Source organism: Nilaparvata lugens, chromosome 11, assembly GCF_014356525.2.
Source record: "Nilaparvata lugens isolate BPH chromosome 11, ASM1435652v1, whole genome shotgun sequence".
Classification (NCBI taxonomy): Eukaryota; Metazoa; Arthropoda; class Insecta; order Hemiptera; family Delphacidae; genus Nilaparvata; species Nilaparvata lugens.
The window spans coordinates 14,796,046-14,819,801 of NC_052514.1; the positions used below are offsets into that span (position 1 = coordinate 14,796,046).

Below are 23,756 nucleotides of genomic sequence, written 5' to 3' on the forward strand. Positions count from 1 at the left end.
TCATGAAGTTGATTTTTTATGATAAATTGGTGGTGAATTCATATTAAATGAATCACTTATAACTTAGTTAGCTGGCTTGGCAAATATGCATTTTTAATTTCTATATTTTCTACGTTTACCAGAAACATGAATTTCTTATCATAATAGGTCGCCTCCAGTGCGACAGCAAAAATGTTTTGATCGATCTCAGCAGTTAGTATCAAATTGCTTTGACTGAAAGTGCGTCTATCATTACTTTTTTTGAAGATAATATTAGTTTTATCAAAGATATGAACAGCTAAATTTAATGAAAATTGCTTCCACCGACACTGCCCCTATTATTCTTCATTTTTTCAAAGCGAACATAAGTTTTATTAATGACATGAAAGCGCACTCAAAATCAGATTTCCTCGAGGCATTTGATTTTTTTGTCGTCGTACTTCTTGTTCAAATTCAAACTAGCCGTCACCGCAGAGCCACCGCAAGTACAACAAGATAATAGCGGCTAATAACAGCACCCATTATTCATTCATACATTTTCTGTAGTGAAAGTAAAAGTTTGAAATATTTTCGGCCATTCATTCATCCACGGCCACTTTCATCTTTACAATTTCCAAACGCAAAGAAAACAACAGGCAAGAACAAAAAGTACGGTACGCAAATTTGAGTGACTGCTGCCTTCATAATCGGAGCAAATAAAAGCTCTACGTAATTTATGCGCGTGCGGCGTGCACATGATGATGAGATTGAAAGCATTTAGTTCCACCTGCTACCGCCAGAGTGCACACGGACGTGAGGCGGGAAAGTTTAAATATATTCGGGGAAACGTGATGCGGCAAAAACGCGTCTAATTTGACGTTTACACGCGCGGTGCTGGCACTGAGTGACTTAATAATGCCTGGCTTTGTAACAGACAATATTCTAAATTGGCCATACAACTCTTACTTATGTCAGGAAACCGGCTACAGGAAGTAGTGGAAGTTTTAGTATGCAAATAGTGGAACGATTTCTACATAAAATTTCTTGCGAAATAGACAACATATAGCTTTGAACACCTTCTCTTAGACAACCGTGGGCCATTCGTCCAATATTCAAATTTACTCACAAAGGAATAGGAAAGATTCATCAAGGTACATACAACATTTTTTGTTTACTCAGTAGAGGGTTTCCTACCACAATAATACTGTATTGAATATATTACTTGTTCAAATATAAATTTAAGAAATTATTCACCAAGAAACCCACAAAAAGATAAATTGGGAGAACAGTTATCCACAAACTGGCAGAAAAAAGAAAGTGAGCTTACTTCAGCTTTTCCAAGTTTTCCAAGTTCAGTTAACAACTCTCAATTTCAATAAATTTTCAACTGGACTGGTCTTTTATTTTGATGAAGTTATAGATTTTCTATTATCCAATTAAAAAATAATTATGTTTCGTAGAATACTACATTGAGGCAAAAATCTTTCATTAAAAATCGAAATTCCTTTGATATTCTAACAAAGGATTTTCAATTTTAACGATAGGTCCTCCAGTAGGCTACTCTATTCGGAAAATTTAACACTACCTAGTTTAAATAGAACACAGTTTATCAGAGTTGATCGATCAATAAAGTCCTTCAAAATTGACTTCAAAATGGAACTTTTGAATCAAACCGCTATTTCCATTTTTCAATTATCAAAATATTTCAATCACCAAAGTAATAATTTTATTTTAAACAAATAATTTAATATATTTCTTCCAAAAACCTAACACATTCAATTCTATTCTTATAGAATAATTCACTTCCCATTCTATTCAATAATGCCTATTTTTGATTCAAAAAGTGGGTTGACAAGTCTGTGAAAACCTCAGATTGCAGCATTGCTTTTATGGAGTACAGTGCTGCCAGATATCAGAGAATCCGGAGAGCATGTGAGCTAATTGTGTGAGAGAAAGAGCGAAAAATATAGCTTAGGCCTTTTTGATAGAATTAGCATAAAAACGGCAACAGTGTCCTCCTATTGTATTGTAATTTAAATAAAATATCGGGGAACCGAGTTTCGCTCGTTATTTTTATTTCTTGATAAACACAACACAATTCCCTAAAATGATCGTCTTTATATTTTACAGCTGGCTATTCGTCAGCTTATGAATTTCGGGGATGCGATACTTTGATTTTCCACAGACTCACTCGCTCACTGACTTTTCTACTATCCACAGACGACGAAAGTCTCAGCTGTATCAGTCAAGGAGGAATTATCCTTCTAATGTCGTTCAACGAGTTTTCCCAAGGATGAGACCTAGTGCAATCAAAAACCTACTATGTTCCAAATTTCGTGAAAATCGTTAGAGCCGTTTTCGAGATCCGTTGGACATAAATAACCTTAAAAATAGTCTATATACAGAAATTATTGCTCGCTTAATATTATAGGATTTAATATTTCCTCAATGTTTATGTATGTATTTTAGTCAAGTGCAGTAGCATATACTTATTAATTTTTTGTATTTTGTTTTTTTTTTGGCAAATAAATTATTCATTCATTCATTGTTGTATTGAAATAACATTGGTCATAATAAAGCCCCATGCTGCAAAATAAGGTTTGCACTGTCTAGGTCTAGACTATACTATCATCCTTTACCAGGGAATACTTATATGATTGATACTAATAATAAGATTGTTTTATTCTATGCTTATACTAATCACATAGCACTTGAATAATATTGACTAACCTCTTCATGTCCGACAAGAGCCTGCGGATGGGGTTGTCTGCTTCCTCCCCCTCCTCCTCCTCCTCCTCCACCATCCGACCCTCCTCCTCCACCTCCACCAAACCCGATGCTATATCCGACATTGAAAGCGGTCTGCTGCGACCCCGGCACCACACTCTTGTACTTCTTGGGCGGATAGAGCAGCTTGGTGGCCGCTTGTGCCACTGGTCCAGCCTGGGCCACTGATCCACCCTGGGACACTGACTCACTTCCGCCCTCGAGCTTGCCAAACGTCTGCGGCTGCTGCTTCATCAGGCTCTGTACCAGCGAGGGGTTCATGTTGCTCATGTAGTCCTCTAGTTTGGGGTGGTACAGTCTGTCAAAAGACAAGAGTCGTAGAAAATAATATTCAAAGTTATTTGTGGAATACTGTTGGAATTAGTAAACTCATGCAGTCCAGTTTAGAGCAGTCTCTTGAAGGAAGATAATCTATAATACAGGGACCGGCATATTAATCTGACGATTTTGTAGTAATTGTTGTGTTGATACCACTGTCATTGAAAAGGTGGGAATGTTGTACATCGACAGGTCTATTCATGCCATTTCAGTAGCCAGTATGTCGTGGTAAAGTGAACATCGAGCGTTTGTGATTGAAGCTTATTTTAAAAGAAGCTCAATTATTTTAACATAGCGTTTATTTCGCAGGCTTTTCAATCGTCACGCCCCTGTTCCCAGTAGGAATACGATCTTGTTGTGGGTAAAGAATTTTAGGTACACGTCGTCTACTTTATAAACAAACCCAACAGGACGAAAACGGACTGTGAGAACGGCTGAAAACATCAAACACTAACACGGTAAGAATAGCTGTTACACGGTCTCCATGACGTTCAGAAGCGAAACATGCTGTTGCGCTAGCCATTTCTGATCGAAGTGTGCGATGAATTCCTCATTCCGACCTAAAATTCCATCCGTTTAAGATAATTTTAGTGCAACAACTCAATGGGGCACATCGCAAAGCCGCTTACGAGATAATTTTCGAAAATGTCCACCAGGATGCCATTAATTATTCTTTCAAGTGACGAGGCACATTTTCATTTGTCGGGATTTGTGGATAAACAACATTACCGTTATTGGGCAGTGGATAATCCACAGAGCTAGAAGAAGTCATTCAACGAGAAATTGAAGTAATTCCACAGGTGATGATTGAGTAAGCAATGGCAAATTTTAGAATTAGCTCAAGTGAGTGTGTGAAAAGTAACGGAAAACATTTGGATGACATAATCTTTAAATAGAAAAACTTTGTGAGTGATCTATCCAATTCACTGTAAATTGCAAAATTCGATCTTCAATTTGATACATAACATGTTTTAATTGTACGGATCACACTTTGATTATCATCCCTCAAAAATCGTTAGGCTTTTATGCCGGACCCGGTAGTAACCTATTAGTACGTAGGATAATACAGTACAGTCTCTTAAAAGAAGATGACAGTAATCTATTAGTAGAGTAATTTTTGTTGTTATTAGTAAGTTCATGTAGTCACCTATAGTGTGGTCCACGTTATAATGGCAGTAAAGAAAGATAGGAAAACAACGTTGCCGATCCTCGGTCTTGTCAATGCCTTCTATAGATGATAGCTGATACAGGTTTATTGATGTGATATTAACTGTTCATTCTGGTTTTAAATAATAAATTATATTTTTCAATAATTTCATAACTAGTAGTTCTGTGAGCAGTAGACCTCACGCAGTATTCTCATCCACAAGTACCTGATTTAAACTATAGACCTTATGGAAATACAGCAATAGACTGGCTTCTCCAAACATCTGTGTAATCACTTGTCAGCTGATTTATGATGAATAATTCTATAGTCTGATTTTTACTCTAATATTGGCGTATGAAGGAGGCTCCTTTTTCCTTTTATATCATCCTTGAAATGCAAAATTTCCAAAAATCTTGACGCGCAATTAAAAAAGGAACATACCTGTCAAATTTCATGAAAATCCATTACCGTGTTTCGCCGTAAATGCGCAACATATGAACATTTAAACATTAAGAAATGCCAAACCGTCGACTTGAATCTTAGACCTCACTTCGCTCGGTCAATAAGTAGAATAATTCTTGTTGTTATAAGTGAGTTCATGTAGTCATATTATGTGGGGTGGTACAGTCTGTCGAAAGACAAGAGTCATTGTAGAAAATAGCATTCAAAGTTATTGTGAAATACTGTTGAAATTAATGAGCTCATGCAGTCCTCCAGGTCAGAGCAGTATCAGAATTTTTGTTGTTGGGAGTTCATGTTCTCCTCTAGTTTGGAGTAGTTCAGTCTGTCAAAATACAAGAGTCGTAGAGATTTATGTAAATATTATATGCAATTATTATGAGAATCATGAATTGTATATTATTCAAAGTTATTTGTGGAATACTGTTGAAATTAGTGAACTCATGCAGTCCTCCAGATCAGAGCGGTACAATCTCTTGAAAGAAGATTATATTAACTTATTACTAGAATTATTGTTGTTGCTTTTAGTGACTCCATGTACTCAGCTAGTTTGAAGCGGTATAGTCTCTCTAAAAAGAATATAATAATTCTTGTTGTTATCGGTGAGTTTATCAGTTTATGTAGTTATATAGTTTCGGGTGGTAAAGTCTGCGGAAAACAACAATTTTTGTAGAAATAATATTCAGTTATTTGTGGAATACTGTTGCATAAGTATAGCCTACTCTTGTTGTTCTCCAAGATTACCAATTTTAACGTGCAAGTCATCTAAGATTATTGTTCTAGCTCTGTTTTCACGGTTACTTCCTCGTAAAATTTACTATCATAATCTGAGATGCTGAGTGTTATGTAATGTAAGTGTATGTTCAAGAATCACAGTAATTATGCATAGAATGAGGCTAATCCGAGCTGGAGTGTGAAATAGATTAGTAATGTTGAGCAGATATTGCAGCATTTAATTACAAAATAGCAAGCATAACCATAGAAATTTCAGTTCATTTCCGGCTGAAATCAACCATGACAAATGGTAATCAATCTTTCGAAGGAGAGGAGAAGATTTTCGAAATAGCAGAGATATAGTCTGTTCATCATTATGAAAGTAGAGAAAGGATTCTCTTTATATTTTATGTATCTAGCTTGAAGATTTGAAATTAGTTGAATACTTTTGAAGGAACGAGACTTAAGAGTGCATTATGAGTAAGCTACACTGATTTAGAGCCATGAAACTAAGTTGAAATAATTCAGACATAGACATACATAATAGTGAAAATTTCGTTAACAAAATGATTCTATGTTGTAATGAATGTAATGATACAACATGGTTCAGTATTTCCGTGTAATGATGGTAATCCGAGAATCAACATTAGTTAGAAATAAAGATAGACCTGCCAGTAATCGATTGGAAAGGTTCATATTGGTTTAAATACACGACGCTCCTTTAAAATAAGTGCAACAATCGCAAATTGCAAATGTATCATCCACTTTAAAATTTCCCATTGTGGAAATGCATTACTAAGAGGTGCAACCAAAGTGAGAAAATAATCATATTTTTCAGTGAAATAGTACATGCTTGTCATCTCTTTATAGTGGAATTTTGTGGAAAGTATTTCCTTATTACCTCAAAAATTAGAAACATCTCTTATAACATTGATACTTAGGGATTGCTCGAAATTGAAATAGAAATTTTCATCAAGCTAACAATTATTATTCCTCAGCTCAGTCTTCGCTTACCTATGGAATTGTAGGATGGAGAGGAACAAACTACGATCACCTCGACCCCCTTATAAAAGTGCAAAAACTATAATAATTAAAATCATCAAGCAGAAGCCACTTCGTTATTCGTCAGACCAGCTCTACAATGAGTTTGGTGTGATGGACGCAAGACAACTCTACTCCCTAGAAATTATTTGCAGACTACACAAAAACCCAGAAAGCTTTCAAAAAAGAAATCACTCTCACAACACAAGAAATAGAAGCCTTCTTATCACGAATGTGGCTAGGAAGGCAACATACCAACAACACTTCAACCACCTGCACCAAAACTCCATAATTTACTTCCTGTACACATCAAGATAAATATCTGGGACGGAGCTTCGCTCTGGAGTACAAAAGCATAAAAAAATTATTACGAAAGAAGAAATTATAATAACATTCATACATAAATATTCCATCTAATAACAGTAGATTAAGATTAATTCCCAGAGGAATGCAAAAATTTCCCTCACAAAGGCCCAGTTGCACAAAAGCCGTTCAAATTTTAATCCTGATTAACTTCACGTGAACCAAATCAGAGAAGACCATTTCAAAAAGATGGATCTACTGGAATTAATCAGGATTGAAAATAACCCGGCTTTTTTGCAACCGGCACTAAGTAGGCTACGTGATTGAATGATTACAAAAGTTCAACAGCTGAGTCATAATTTTGACACAGTCCCACACACATGAACTCGCTCACTCACTTCCATCACCAACAGACGACGAAATAATTATTATCAGATGTTTTTCCAAGGATGAATAATAATTATCCTTTTAATGTCCTTCATCGAGTTTTCTCAGGGATGAGACCTAGTGCAATCGAATCTTTATATTATAACCTATTATGTTCTGAATTTCGTGATAATCGTTAGAGCCGTCTTCGAGATCCGGTGAAATACAAACATATAAACATGTAAACAGAAGCTGCTCGTTTAATAGTATAGGATAGAAAACTCAAGAAAATAATTTACATGGGCCGTTAAAAACTGGATCACAACAGCTGGAAGGCATAAATATTATAGAAAACATATTCGAAAAATATGTAAGCTCATTTACCCAATGTATTTGCACCTCCCACTCTGAATTTAATGTGTTACTACCAAACCTGCTCTAGAACATGGGTTTCCCATAGTTGAGTAGGTTAATTTCCGAAAAAATTTATTTATATTTGTAGTAAATTCCATATATTGTTTTTTCGATTATTGTGTACATTATATCGATTAGATTGCTTATTTGTATATAAATGGAAATTAATAATTGATTAATTATTATATTATTTATCATACCATATATAGCACGGAGTAAAGAACCACTTAAGCCTACTCCTCATTCCTTTTTCCGTTACCATAGTAGCATGACTAGGATGTTCAGTAACATCATCCTTAACAAGACTAAGAGGATGTGTTTGGAGTAAGAAAGAAATATCGGTTCCTTTAAGCAAATTAGTTTGGTAGTGTAGAGAGCATCTCAATTGATTTCAATTATAGTGGAACTTATACAGCCATGTGACAAAAGTAGTCTTTGATGATACAGAAAAAAATTGAAATAGAGAAAATTGAACCACGAATATAGTGGGGCACGAAAATAGAGGAAATTCACAAAAATGCAGCTTTTACAACAGAACACAACAAATCCAAACGTTGCATGTTCTTCCAATAAGACAGTTAGAAAAATCGTAGTAAGTTGCACTAATAAGACAGATGGATTGCATGTCTGAAAGTGAAAAATGCGAGAAGGTGCTTTACCAGAGCGCAACGACAACAAATTAATGGACAGACGTCGCCTTAATTGGAATTTACTTTAACGCATGGAGGCCGACTGTGACTGTAAAAGCGTAAAATGGCTACCGTCACTGGATGGCTGATGCTAAAGCTGAAGCAGAGGCTATCGATAACTGTTAATTCTATTTGACTTTCTCCGGCAGTCAGTGTAATCCGCGGTGGCTCATCAGTTAAAGACGATTATCGAGGCTGCTTCTGTTGTAATTCTGAGGTCTGTAGTACTGTACTGGGGATGTTTCACAGAGACAAGTTCTCACAGAGACAAGTAGTGTTTTTGAACGATATTCGTGTCACAGAGACAAGTTTCACAGGAGCAAGTATTTCTATAAATGGCAGTCTCACAGGAACAAGTTCCCACAGAGACAAGCAGTTTCATAGAGACAAGGTCTCCGTCCAAAGTAGTAGCGCTATAAATGGCAGTCTCACGTTCCTATGAAACTTGTCTCTGTGACACTAATATCGTTCAAAAACACTACTTGTCTCTGTGAGAACTTGTCTCTGTGATACGGACCCGTATTAACAACAAAGGGATTATGAATGGACGGAGTATGATTGGGCCGCTGCTATTAAGTCTGTGTTGCTGTGTTGACTTTTCACTTCAATAGGATTATAGTAGCTGAACTGCCTACTAATGATCGAGATTTGGGAGTTTTGAAAAAACCAAATTAATTTATATAAACAGATTACAATAATTGTCTGATTATTGGACTAGAGGTGTGAAGAAAGTAATTAATTTTATGAGAATGGCTTGAAAATTTGGCTAGAGAAGGATAGGAGTAGCTGGAATAGAATGCTGAGAATAAAAAAATATAAAAACTTCTAGTACCCTTTTATTAAAAACTTTAAAATATTTTAAATAGTTCTTATATTGTTTTTATTTGAATCAAGTAGCCCATATAAGCGAATATAAGCGAAGTGATTTTATAGAATGCTGAGATAATCTTCTCTTCACACCTCACATTTTAGGTTGCCTACCCTTAAACTTCAAGAACATCAACCTCAAAGACTTAAACCTTGGATGACATTTTTCTTTTTCATGTTACTGTCCGCTTCCAGACGTCGGCTATGTCGGCTATCATGGTGGTTTGTTTCACCCTATCCATAGCTCCACGGAACGATTCCGTTGTGTTCATGGAGAACCAGGCTTTCAAAATTTTCAGTCATGATATTCATCTTCTGTCGACCCCTCTCCTTCCCATTACTCTTCCTTGTAATATGCACTGTAGGAGATCATAACGGTGTAAGTTTTTCCATAATATGCCCCAATGCAACTTTCTTGCTTTTATATAATTCAGCAGCTCTGTTATTTGCCGATTATTCTAAGAATTTCAGAATTTTTCACACGATCCATCCCTCAAACACCATGGATGACATTAAGACACCAAACTACCTCAGATAACCTTTTCCTCCACATCTCACACCTTAGTAACCCACAAACCTCTAAAAAAATCAACCTCAAAACCTTGATCCTTGGGTAACATTACACCTCTCAATTACCTCAAATAACTTTTCCTCCACACCAGCACATCCTTAGGTGCGTACAGACTTTCGCTCTGCTCCGCAACCGAACGTCACTCCAGCAGAGCGATTAATGATCGACCGGGGAGCAAGAGTGCAACGCGAGAAGAGCTAACATCTCCCGTAACGTTCATGATCGGTGCGAATGAAGAGTGGGGGCGGAGCTATTGCGGTGCGTTGGCGGAACGAGGGCGGAGCGTGCGCGGTGTGGGTTGGAGGTGTGTATATCTGTACGCAGCTTTACACTTCACATAACCTAAATCTTGGATGAAATTGAGGTTCTAAATCACCTCAGATAACCTTTTCCTCCACACCTTATACCTCAAGGTTCAATTCATAACAGGCGACTGAGTGACTCTAGTCGCGCTGTATATTAACGTCTATAGTCGACATAATAATAGACTATATGAATGATACACAGTAAGGGCCATGCCACACGATGCATTTTTACAGTCGGCACGATAGGATAGGAAGCTCTCCGATTGCCTGAAGCTCACTTCAAACGCAAACCCAATCAATCAGAGCGATTCCTGTCGAGTCGTATCGACTGGGAAAACGCCTCATGTGGCTTGGCTCAAATAGACAACAGCCGTTGAATTGAATCGAATTGAATTGGACAAATATTCTTTTATAAACATGTACAGGTACATCAGGAACAGCGTCAATATACAAGCCGTTGTTTCAATGAATAGCCGTTGAAACCGCGGCTGGAGTCGTTGTTTTGGAGTTGGATCTTGAGATATCCTTAAACCTTCAAAAAACATCAACCTCATAACCTTAAACCTTGAACAAGAATAACCTTGAGGCACTGACTTACCTGAAGCTAGCAGTGGACTCAGCTCCAGCAGCGGCGATGTCCCCTAGAGCAGCCGCCTTCGTCACCCTGGCAGAGTGACTCCCCTCGTTCCCCCCTCTACCACCCCCACCAACTCCGCCCTCATGCTGTGGTGGATCGTGGTAGACCACAGTGCTGTAACTGGTGGCCGGCTGAGCCACTGCATCACCACTGTGATGCTGGTCTGACTTGTCCTCAGCCGATTTCTGTTCTGTGGTCTGCTGCTGCTTGGATTGTGGTGAAGATGATGATGGTGACGATTCAGCCAGTACCAGGGCTAGCAGCACTCCCACAACCTGTCAACAGTAATCAAATGTTTTTTTAAATGTATGGATTCAGGGCTACTTTCTTGTATTTATAAAATAGAATTATAGTACCCTTTAAAATTAATAAAATATTAAAAAATACAATTTGTATTCTTGTTTTTTAATATTTTAGTAATTTTAAAAGTTACTATAATTCTATTTTATAAATAGAAAGAAATAAAAATGATTTTATTTTATCACATTTTTCAAATTTTTTGTTTGATTTATTTATCTTATTATATACTGGCAGGTAGCCTAACCCATGTTTTGTTTGCACTGGGGAAAATTTTGAATAGTGAATTTCTCTACCTCTACTACCATTGATGAGAAATCAGGTAGCAGTACTTTTCTCATTATGTCTTTGATTCAATGACTTAATCTAGAAATGACAATAGATTAACCTCTGTCTACCATGTGGTAGATAAAGTATGCATAAGTACTGTATGTTACTGCGGTTTGATGTTCGTAATCGATTGAAAATTTGACGTTTCATCATGAAAACTATGTCCCTTATGTCAAGGAAACATCAAACAAATGAAATAATTATTCATTATTTTGTCAACATGACAAGTGGATAATCTTCATCAGAGTTGGAAATTCTCGGCAAAACAAAAATTATTCTTAATCGGTCTCTAACCCATAACGTTACGTTTCATTCATATGTCACCCGTGGTACCAATTAATTCACGGACGGAATCACTTGGAGGAATAACTGTTATAATGGGCTTCTATTGTTGCTTAAACTTTAAATAACGAATTGAATAGATTTGCCTCAATTATTAAATCAATATTTATTGATATATGAGAATAAAAATAGACTTATCACGCACCTCTCCTCTGTAATTAGAAAAATACCCGTTGAATTGAAAAAAATCTGGTATGGCGCACTCACACAACATTCCTGCCGCTATGAAGATTTCCATTATTCTTCTACGTACATTATTATGCTATCATCTGTGAAATTCTCATGGAGGCTCAAATTCAGTAACTATGAATTGCTTGGACTAGAAGAAGCATGATGATACACAGTGACATAGCCTACTATAGATTACTTTATTTAAAGTAAGCCATGACAGTGATCAAAAAATAACATTTCATCAGTGTTCTTCAGAGTCGAGTTTTCGGAAATATTATTTTAAATAGTGATCAGCTGACGAGATCAATAATATTATTCTGCTATCTCTTCCAGTGAATGATTTAACCGAATCAACAGTTGAATCTCTCATTGAGTTTGCATTTGAATAATCAATTTTTTTTCGAATTTCGAGCTTATTTTAAATTTTAGGTGAAAATGTTATTGAAGATAAATTGTAGAGATTACCCCTCCCAGAAGATTTTCAAGGACGCAATTTGCATCCAAAACCCACCTCCTGTTGGTACCTCTGCCTTTACTATCCTAAATGAAAACTCCTGACATTCCACAGAGAACAAGCCGTGTTACTGTAATAATAAAATCACTTTTCATGAATTCACTTAAGTGAAGGTGTCCAGTTTCATCACGGAAATTAATCAAACGGAATGACGACTTCTAAAATATTCTACGTGACTAGAGAAGAATAGATTCCATTGTCAACCATCGTGATTAACTCAGCAGGCTCAGTCATTGATATAACATCTCAATATAATTTTCAGAGGCTGTAGGAAATGAAAAAGAACCTACCGCTGTGAATTACACTGAGTAAGATTCACTTCAAACTGTCAACATTGTTTGAATGTGGAGTACTGATTCTAATCATGAGGAATGCTGATAGTCTGTAGAGAATCTCACTTTACAGATAATTTCATCGTCTTTCTCCAGTTAAAAAGATTCTCAAGGACAGAGAAATGAATCACGATGGAAAAAGAGCGAGAGAGAGAAGTCAAAGGAGGTAAAGGAGTGAGAGGATAGTGGCTATGGAGCGTGAAAAGTGAAAAAAAAACTAGAAAATAAGGAGAATAATCTCATAACAAGACGTTACTCTATGGTCAACAGTCTAGACTGGTCCATTCATTTTCGATATCCAACTATTATCCTGTACATCGATCTTGCAATTGATCATCTTGTTTGAATAAAATCGATTTTCACCCGCGGTAACGAGATTGGTTCCACTTCACAACGAAATTTACTGATATCTTCCTGAATCGATTAGGATTGCAGTATTCTACTGTTTGTAAAGAGAGAGGAAATAAACGGTACCGATACGGGATTATCTTTAGTCATAATCTCCTGGAAGTAGGCAGGGAGCGGAAGAAAGTCGTTAAGAATATATAATAGTGGAATAAGAATGTACTATCAAGAAAGTGTACTTATGCATCACCATTAAAATCTTGCAGGGACCATTGTCTGTTAAGCGGCAAATATTCTCTCAATTGTATTTTGTTTTCAGATGGAAATAAATTATTGAATAATTGCAATATCTCATTAATTATTATTAAACGAAAATGCAAATTAAATGCTGTAATTCACCCCGAAGACTTCTGCTACTGCAAATATTGACAACAGGGTAAACAGCTAGATGGAAATTCGATGAGCGCTACTATTCAAAAACTATTTTACAGCCCGGGAATCGAACCCAGTACCTCCTAATTGCCGGTCAGGAATGCTTACCCTTACACCAAACTGACAATCTCTGGATAGCAGCACTCATTTTATACGAAGCCATAGTATGCTGGAATTCGTACTAGGTTTTATGTGAATCGAACTCAAAGGAAGAACAATTATAATTTATTTGAGATGTTATTACTGAATACACTACGGTTATCACTTATGATAAGACTGTAGCCAGTCTACAGATGGCGCGGAGAGCGGCTCATCGAATTTCCATCTAGCTGTTTACCCTGTTGTCAATATTTGCAGTAGCAGAAGTTTTCGGGGTGAATTACAGCATTTAATTTGGATTTTCGTTTAATAATAATTGGTATTTTGTTTTATTGATTTTGTATAGTACGTTCATCATTATAATTTATAGATGTATAATTTTGTGAGAAATAGGTGTTGGAATTCGTCCAGGTTTTATGTGAATCGCTCTTAGGGGAAGAAAAATTATAATTTATCTGAGATATTATTACTGAATACATTACGGTTATCACTTATGATAACATTTTTTTGGAATTACTAATTTTTTCAACTCTTCTCAATGCCTCCTCTTCAATTACTTATTCGGATTTTTCTTCATAATATATATTTCCTTCACCTTAATATTATACTCTCCTTTCCGAATACTAGAGTACTATTCCACTTTACTTACCTGTAACTTAAAGATTTCCCTATCATTGTCTTATTCTCTCATTTCACATCTTTTTCTAACCCTTCTTATAAGAAAGCTTTCTCGTCTCTCCTTTCACTTCTTCATATTCTGTCTCGTTCCCACTTATAACCTTTTTTCCATCATTCATCTGCTTTGTTATTTTCCTTTTCACTTCTATTCCTCCTTTGTCCACCTTCCCCATCTTCCTTTTACTCTCTTCTCTTCTTTCACTTCTCTCTTCAACCTAGTCTTCCTCCTCTTTTCCCGGTTTTGTAATTCTCCTGCATTCCCAATCTGTTTTCCTCAATTTTTTCCGATTTTCTCTTTGAACAGGTAGGTACTTCCTCCCGGAAAACTCAATACATCCATCACATACCAATCAATACTTTTCACACTCATTTACATGGTATTCTCCAATTCACCCTTTTCAACGGGCACAAAACAAATAGATCGGAACGACTCGGTTTCCATCAAATAGAAAACCGACATCAAACAATTAGAACCTGTACAATCTGATACGGATCAAACTATCTTTAAAAAAAACAGAACACGAAAACGCACTTCAGGATCAAAGGGCCTTGTTTTCACAGCTGAGAGACTCCATACAACATTGAACGCTCATTAGTAAAATATCACATAGTGTTGTTGTGTTTATCAACAATGAGTACCTACTCAAGATCGAAACTGAAATGATAGAAGTTCTTCGTAATATTTTCACCGGTACTTTCAATTAGATTGAATGACTCAGTAAGTGCTGCTGATCCATAGTATAACTGAATGCTATACTGATTTCACTCCGTCTGCCTAGTGCCCACTCTCTAAAGGTCTAAGCCGCAAAAACATTGATTAATATATTACTTTTTCTTGTCTGTCCCTTTTGGTGCAAAGTTTACGGACAAAACGATGCGATAATGATATACTTAACCGATCTATTATTATTTAGCTTTCACTATTTTTAATGAATGACAACTTGAATGTTGTTCCAATTAAGGCATCGCATTCTACACGCATCACTATCACTTATATAGATGATTTTTGTATACACATTCCAGAAGTATTTTTCCTGTACAAGATACGCGTTTCTCTTCTCTCTCTCTCTCTCCAAGCATATTCTTCCCTTCATAGAGAATTTCATTCTTAAGAAGAGATCTTGAGGTCAGATATAATCCGAGGCAGCAATCACAAGATCATTCATTATGAGAGTTGTAATGATGATTCGACCACAAGATTCTTGAATGAAAAATACCTCCATTTTATTTAATTTGTCATAGTAATATTCAGTGAAATTTAGTAGTGAATATAATTATTTTCATCTTTCAGGAAAAATGAATAATCTAACATTGAATTTCATGGATCCAGTTTGAAATAATTTGGTCTTGAATCAATTGAGAATGATTATGCAGAGCAATCTTTTACACGATCATTTCAACTTTCGTTAATGTGCCTATGATTGCATGGTTCCTCAGTGAAGTTTATTATAATTCCATAGCTTCAAATAATCTTTTTTTTTCAACAAATATTAGCTAAGATTATTCTAATTGATCATTTTTCAAAGTAATATTTAAATTTCAATGTGAAGTCAAGTTCAAAAATGTTTACAGGTATATGCGTAAACAAGTCAGAGTATAAGCAAATTTTTGTTCAGGGAAAATGTATAGGCGAACATCTTATATAGAATTGTACGAGGAGGAATTGTACTATTACTATACTTGTCAATTCGGCAAATTCCTCAACATGCTTCTTTAGCCTACAAGCCTGAACGTAGCTTAAGATCAAATTAGAAATAGTCGGATTTTTAAATATTCGTAGAATTTAGATAGATAAAACTCATAAATGAACAATTCGCTTTATTTATAAGAATCGATATTTCAATGAAAAAATGAATTTAGCAATAATTTCTGGACTAAAAACTCACACAGTACAAGGAAGTTAATAGCTGAGCTGAATGTGGAGAACGAATTTATAGAAATTGATAACTTCCATTATTATTTTGAAAGATATTGAATGAGAAACTCCAACATTATTGAATGATTTTCAAAGAAGTGGATACGTCCTATGCTAGGCTTTGCTAGCTTGATAACCAGCAATAATAATTATCATATTCATTTATTTATTAATACAGTCGTAAATCATTTAGTAAATATTCTGTTCAATTGAGAACTACGAAAACAATTTCAATTACTAAAGGACAAGTTATAAGAGATGTGGGTTAATCAAAAGCTGGATATAAATACACGCATCATCAGGGAGAGCTGTTGAGGTAGGCGCACACAGATCGTCATCGGACGGACGGCACGCATCGGACGGATCGGAGGATTAGATTTGATGCATTGTTTTCAATTGTTGTTTTCCGCATCGTAATAGGTATGAGCACTCCAATTGAAAACAATGCATCGAATCTAATCCATCCGATGCGTGCCGTCCGTCCGATGACGATCTGTGTTCGCCTAATTTTAAGCAGCGTTTACACCAAAGCTATTAACAAAATGTTAATAACTTAATCTTTATAAATTCTATTAGATTGAACGGAGCTTGACAAACATATATGTTCATCATGTGTATGATAAGTTATGTTCAATCTAATAGAATCTAAAAAGTTATTAACATTTTGTTAATTTTGTTAATAACTTCGGTGTGAACGCAGCATTACAAGAATTTTTACCGGCATCAAAATTTCTTTCCCTAAACAACCTTACAACTTTCTTCCAAGGATAGACAGCAGTTTCAATAGTATCTCATTTTCTCAATACTCCGGCTTCTTTCATGTCTTTGATGTGAACAAATTATTGCGACCACATCTGATCGGCGAATCGTTTATCGAAGCTCATGACTCTTTTTACAAAAACGGACAGATGTATGACACTTTTATGAGCTGCATCAGCCTCTATCAGCTGATGTCTCATTATTGTGTGTCTCCAGACACAAAGCAACATCTGTCAATCGCACAACGAACATCGAACAATGTCAATCGAACAACGAACATCCCTTCTTCTCAAATCTGCGCAATCGGATTCACTTAAGTCTGTCAGGATTGGTTGAATGGAAAGCGTCAGGGCTATTAATAAGGATTGCTGACAGTGAATCTCACTATGGCTGTTGAAGATGTCTCCTCCATTCAAAAACGACAGCCGACATCCTGGCTTTCTTTTTACACGTGGTATGATAATAATAAATTAGTCATTTTCTGTTGTCAATGGACGTCTGACTTTCGTTTTTCTTCAGTTGGTAGCCATTGTCATTGTCACTAATATTACCCTGCTCTTGCACGATTATCACCTATCTCTTCCGGAGCGAGGCGGCTATTTACATTCCGATGTGTCTGTAATCTCCGAATATCGTCTCAAAAAACGATTACAAGTACAAATTTCTCTCCTAATGCCCACGTACAATTCATTATAAATAAAAACATTAAAAATAGAGTAATTTGAATAAATTTCACTAAAAATAGAGTAATTTGAATGAATTGCTCTATTTATCTCCGAACATCAAGTTATCCCTTATAATCTATACTCCTTACTGTGCTTCTTTATATATTTTGTATTCAATTCTTCTATTATTTATATTTGATATCCACATATTTCAATGATATTTGTGCAATTATTTTGTTCCTATAGTAATTTTATTAGTAAAATCGGCGTTGTACCTTCGGAAGTTAAATTGATAAGAATAGATAAACTTGAATGAAATAAGTCTATTGGATCTACTAGTATTTTCATATCAACACCGTAGGATATGAGAAACAGATTGAAAAGAAATTAAAGAATTTTTTCAAATAATTTTTTGAACTGAAAAAATGGTTTAATGATCTTCAATGGAGCTGAAGGAATGGTTTATATTCATTATTAATTACTTGCGTATTTATTGAGGATGAGAGAGATGGACCATTATGAAATAGTTCCATTTCTCATGCTCATAGAAATTCTTCACGTTTCTTTTAGAGTACTGTACAATTCTGAATGTTGAATATTATTTTTTTTCGTCGGAGCTAACCGGTTCAAGAAATTGAAGAAATCAGACCGATATTATTTGTTTTCAGGACTATCAAAAATGATTGTATGATGTGTAAATCTGATGCAAAGTTACATGCAATTTATTAAGTTACATGAACAAATAGAGAAGAATGATAATAAAGAAGAAATTGGCTTGATAAAAATAAGTTAGAAAAACACTTCTAGAATACTATGATTTGGATTGTAATGATTATAAATAATAAAGATATCATATCACTGTTATATTACATTAATTGAGATCAGATTTATAGAGATAACTTCGGATGATGGATATAAATTTTAAATTGATGGAATGTATCAAGCAACTGACTTCAAGTGTGATATGGACAGACTACAGCAAACCCAAACTGATAGATTTCGTATTTTAGAGCTCACTTCCATCTAGAATTGCATTCCTTGCAGTTGAAACTTCCAGTTAATTTTTTCTAATAATTGATGAGATGAGTAAAGATCGAAAGTTTATTAGAAGCTGTCCTTCACTGGAATCTCAACAATCTCCGCACCGAATGAAATACCATCACAGCCCGCTGCAGTATCGCATCTCGAAAGCTAGGACACTCAAACTGGATGCCATATGGTTCCAACAACTCTCTATCTTGAGATCTATTTCTAATTAGCTTGCTCAATTCAATTATTTTTGTACAGGTTTCTACACAAATAATGGTTATTTTAATTTTTTAATTTGAAAATTAATTTTTCATTTGAGATGAAACATATCACAAAATATTAGTGAAGACTTGAGAGAACTGTTGCTAGATAATAGTTTGTTTTCCATTATTAATTTTTCATTTAAGATGAAACATCTCACAAAAAATTAGTGAAAACTTGAGAGAACTTGTGCTAGATAAAAAATGATAGAAGAGTTTTCCTCTAGGGCCCGGCTCCCGGCTACACAGAGAGCGTCTTGCGTTACTATAGGTTTACTGTATTGTCTATAGCATAATAAAGAGACGAATTGACTTATACATGTAGGGGATAGGTAATTCACGAATGACGCATCATCAAATCTAAACTACTGAACTGATCAACTTGAAATTTTACATATGGATTTTGATTTACGAAGGATGGTTCTAAGCCTATTTAAAATTATTCAAGATTCCATCATGTCAAGTTTTCAGTATGTTGAGTTTTCAATTCGTCCAGATTGTTACACGAAACCATAGAAGGCCAACAAAACAGGGCTTCCTCCAAGTGATTCCTTAGTTTAGTTGGTAGCGCGCGCGGTTCATGAATCAAAGGTTGTGGGTTCGAGACATAATAGAACTAATTTTTCTTGCTGGAAAATTTCAACTCTTCTGAGGATTTATCAACGTGATTTTAAACGAAATAATAATTAATAATAGTATTATTATTTTTCTGATGTTTTCCTAGACATAAGGAGATTGGATTTTACAATACCAAATTTCCCCCGGTACGAAGCACGGGTCACCTGCTAGTCTGCAATAAAATGAGGCTCAGTTTACACAGAACGGACGTCGGGCATGGACAAGGCGCGGACCTTCGGTCCTTCCAGGTCTCTTATTCCAGGTCTATTGGAGCTTCTCGCCAGCGCCGTCTCTCTTGTTTGCATTGAACAATAATATTGCATTTTTTCGCATTTTTAAAAAATCACTTGGAATTATCACCGGAACTAGTCGTGTTTGATATGGAATATAATTAGAGTACTAGTGATTTTCTGTAATTTAATATTAGAGTAGTATCACTGAACTTGATAGTATATCGTATATTTATATTATTAATGATGATAATAGTATGAAACTTTCATTTATCTCTATAGAGCTACTTGATAGTTCTAGTAGTCTCTTTTCAAAGTTAAAATATAAAATAATCCAGCTGCCTATGAAACCGTTTTAATATTTGATTTTTTCCATTTTTTCAGCACTATAGCCCAATATGAGATTTGGCCGTCTTCACTACAGCTCTCCGGCTTCTCGATCCTATATTATTCTTATCCATTCTCTACATACAGTTTTTTGGAGATCGTCTCTCACTTTATCCTCCCATCCTATTCTTTGTTCCTTCCTCTCTTCCTTCTCAAATGCAGCCCCTCTTTGAATATTATTCTGCTTTCATTCATTCCACAGATATGTACAAACCACACGCTGTGCATTTAAAAATCTCACCAATTTAATATTTTTTGTTTAATTAAAAATAAATATCGGGGCACCGAGCTTCGCTCGTTATTTTTATTCATTGATAAACAGAGCACAATTCTCTAGAATGATCGTGTTTATATTTTACAGCTGGCTATACGTCAGCTTATGAATTTCGGGGATGCGATATTTTGATTTTCCACAGAATCACTCGCTCACTTTTAACTATCCACAGACGACGAAAGTCTCAGCTGTTTCAGCCAAGGATGAATTATCCCTTTAATGTCGTTCAGCGAGTTTTCCCAAGGATGAGACCTAGTGCAATCGAATTTTTATATCATAAACCTACTATGTTCCAAATTTCGTGAAAATCGATAGAGCCGTTTTCGAGATCCATTGAACATAAATAACCAGATAACCAGATATTAAAATATAATCAGATATACATAAATTGCTCGCTTAATATAAAACGATTATCAACTTAATAATGGGATGAATAGCTGAAGCCGGTTGTGTCATCAAAGGAAATGGAAAGGGTACAAGTGATTCTATATAATAAAAATATTCTATATAATAAACTTATCTTCCTGTCCAATAATGTAATTGCAATTTATGCTGTTCCTTATTGATTGAAGGCAGTAATATTTAAGTTCAGATGATGCATGATCAGGCAGCATAATAGTAAGGCAGGCACTGATAAGGCAGCATTATGATTGAATTTTTTGTAAAAATATAGGCTCCGATACGCATGTTTCTGGACCCGGTAGAACGGTGGTTCTGAGGGGTATTGAGATGTATTGGAGGAAGAATCATGAGTTCAGTTTCAAAAGTAAGTTTTCAAGCTATTTTGGAGCAAGGAAAATATTCGGAAAAAAGCTACAATTTATGTTTTTTTGCCTCAAGAGGGCATCAACTTCAGAAGAAATGCATCAGTGTTGAGTGCTGTATCGAACCAACATTGAAAGAGCAACCTCTACACTTCATGGTGTTATCCACTACTCTGAAAATTTCTCAGTGCAAAAGTGTTGACTAAATAGTTTATAGCTTATGAAATTTGATCACTGTATTCTATAAATTATTATGATTTTCCTAGCAGTAGAATATTATTCTCATGTCTCATTTGTGCTGAGGCTGATACGGAAATGAGGTTTAGTAATCAACTGCTGGTGAATCTAAAAAAATAATTAATTATATAATAGGGTGATATACATCTATAATGGCTTTGGACACAAAAATATAAGTTTGTTAGTTCTACTACCTATTATAAACATTAACGCAGATTCGGTTTCACAAGGTTCAACTTAAATCAACTATATTTTCATTATTCAAAAACTATTTATCAAATAAACTGGTAATCTTAATATACAACACTCTGCCATGATCACACAATCAGCACTAATTTAGCAAAGTGAAACACTATGTTTTCAAATAATATCTATCAGATGAACTGATAATCTTCAAAAAGTAACAGTGTTCTTATCATACTAAAAACTTTTCCGAGATTCTTATGATAGAGATAGCACAAATTCAGCAAAGTAAACACTCACAGAACATAACAGAGCAGTCCTCATACTGTGTGGAGATATCCCAAAGGTAAGCACTGACTGACCGCGCCATGCCCAAAGTACTTGCTTTTATCTCTTCACTCTTCACTTTCATCCGGCGGCCAACTCCCACTAAAGACAGCACAAAGCAGAGGCGCTCATGAATTTTCCACCGCACAAAAGATGCGTGCGGTTTACACGTTATGCAATCTTCTCACACATGAGATCATATTGAAATACTGGACCCGCAATGTCTTTACTCTTTAGTACTTTGACAATGGACTCAAGCAATGTATTAGAGTATGTAGGCCTAAGAATAAAAAAGGCACAGAATTCAAATGGAGTACCCACAATGCCCATCTTATTTTGACAAAGATATATCTATTCCAAACAAAGTTTCTACCCTATTAGAATATGATGAAACCATCACATGAAACCAAATTAGCATAATCAGCACATTTGACAGTGATTGATAAATTCCAAAAAAGTATCAAGACATTCATTATGTATGCTCATAAGACAAACCTGTAATCCAGATGTCTACAGTATTTCAACGATTCCAAAGAAATGAAACAGCCATTGAGTAATTGTGTAATATTGCGAATGTGGTAATATTTTGCCTCCAAAATTATTCATACGTGTCAAACAGACAAAATATATTAGTAGGTAATTGAAATATTATGAATTTAATGAATTTATGGACCCATGGACACACTCCCACAGGAAAATTCAGCTCCTGCTCCCCCTCCCCAAAAAAGGTAGTCAGTAGTAATTTTAAACACTGCTTGATATTTTTTTGGAGGATCCATCAAGATTGATTCAAGATTGAAGAATTTCAAGGACCAAATTTCATGATGGCGTCATGATAGCACAACTATTATGACACAGTATTGATTTGTTCTATCGTATCACAAGTGATAAGCTAGATGACTCAGATTCATGCTGTATTTATCAGCTCAAGATTACGTTTACAACACAGGATAGTGTTTCTCAATAGACCAAATTATTCAATTCATCACTACTTTTTTATCATCATTTTAAACTATCATAGTATTATGAACTGTATAGTTAATCTAGAACAAAAGTAGACAATAATTATGGAGAAATATCACAACTCTTCTCATACAACAAAATGTTTAATTAGCTCTTTATTCTCTTTATCATTTTCTGTATAAGTTTACACATAATTTTTTTCATTTTTCTGTAAATCTTAATGCTTTACATCAAACGTTTTAAAGAATAAACCAATTCTTAGTTTACTTTTAAATTGAAACCGTTTCTCCTTTTTTTGACCAGTAAAGCCAGAAAGCCTATCAAATTCTAGGAATGATGTTCTCACAGAGGACTTTGCTAACTACTCATTTGATGGTAACGTAACTGTAATTTTCTTAATCTGACATTTACTCTTTAATTATTTATCTCCTATTCAGATATTTTTCATTTGAATGTCAGGTTATTTTAAATACTCTCAATGGTAATACTGGGGAATTTGGGGTCTCGAATTGATTCACCTGTTATAAGTACAATTGATAACTCACTGTTGTACGATATACAATATCATTTCTGATACATTCAGCGCACATAATTCTATTGATTTTCTATTAAGAGATTAAGCTCTTCCATTACTCAAATGAATAAAGTGTTAAATGTCTTGAAACACCCTCAATCCTTCAATCCTGCGTTTCATTCTAATGGATAAAGAACTACAGATGGAAATAAATTAGAAGTTGAATTTGTTTAAATGCGAATTGATGAATATTATTATTAAACGAAAATCCCAATTAAATGCCGTAAATCACCCCCGAAGACTTCTGCTACTGAAAATATTGACAACAGGGTAAACAGCTAGATGGGAATTCTTCGGGGTGATTTAATTGGGATTTTCGTTTAATAAGAATAAAGGACTCATTGTTGTAATATTATGATTCTCTTATCTATGATACTTCACCCATATAACTTCAATGGATTTTCCAGAGGTTTTTTTTTCTTTTTGACTGTAAAGTATTGAAACACCCTCAACTC

General features: G+C 35.1%; 1 protein-coding gene across 1 annotated transcript in view; it reads right to left on the minus strand.

Annotated features, from left to right (window-relative positions):
- The window catches only part of LOC111059960, a 34,646-nt gene extending 12,773 nt beyond the window's left edge, over positions 1 to 21,873 (minus strand). The window contains exons 1-3 of the mRNA XM_039438204.1: positions 21,738 to 21,873; positions 10,538 to 10,851; positions 2,689 to 3,043 (exon numbers count right to left, since the gene is read on the minus strand). Coding sequence (XP_039294138.1) covers positions 2,689 to 3,043; positions 10,538 to 10,851; positions 21,738 to 21,761 — 693 coding nt within the window. The 5' untranslated portion in view covers positions 21,762 to 21,873. The remainder of the gene's footprint in view (positions 1 to 2,688; positions 3,044 to 10,537; positions 10,852 to 21,737) is intronic.
- Positions 21,874 to 23,756: the final 1,883 nt, after the last annotated feature.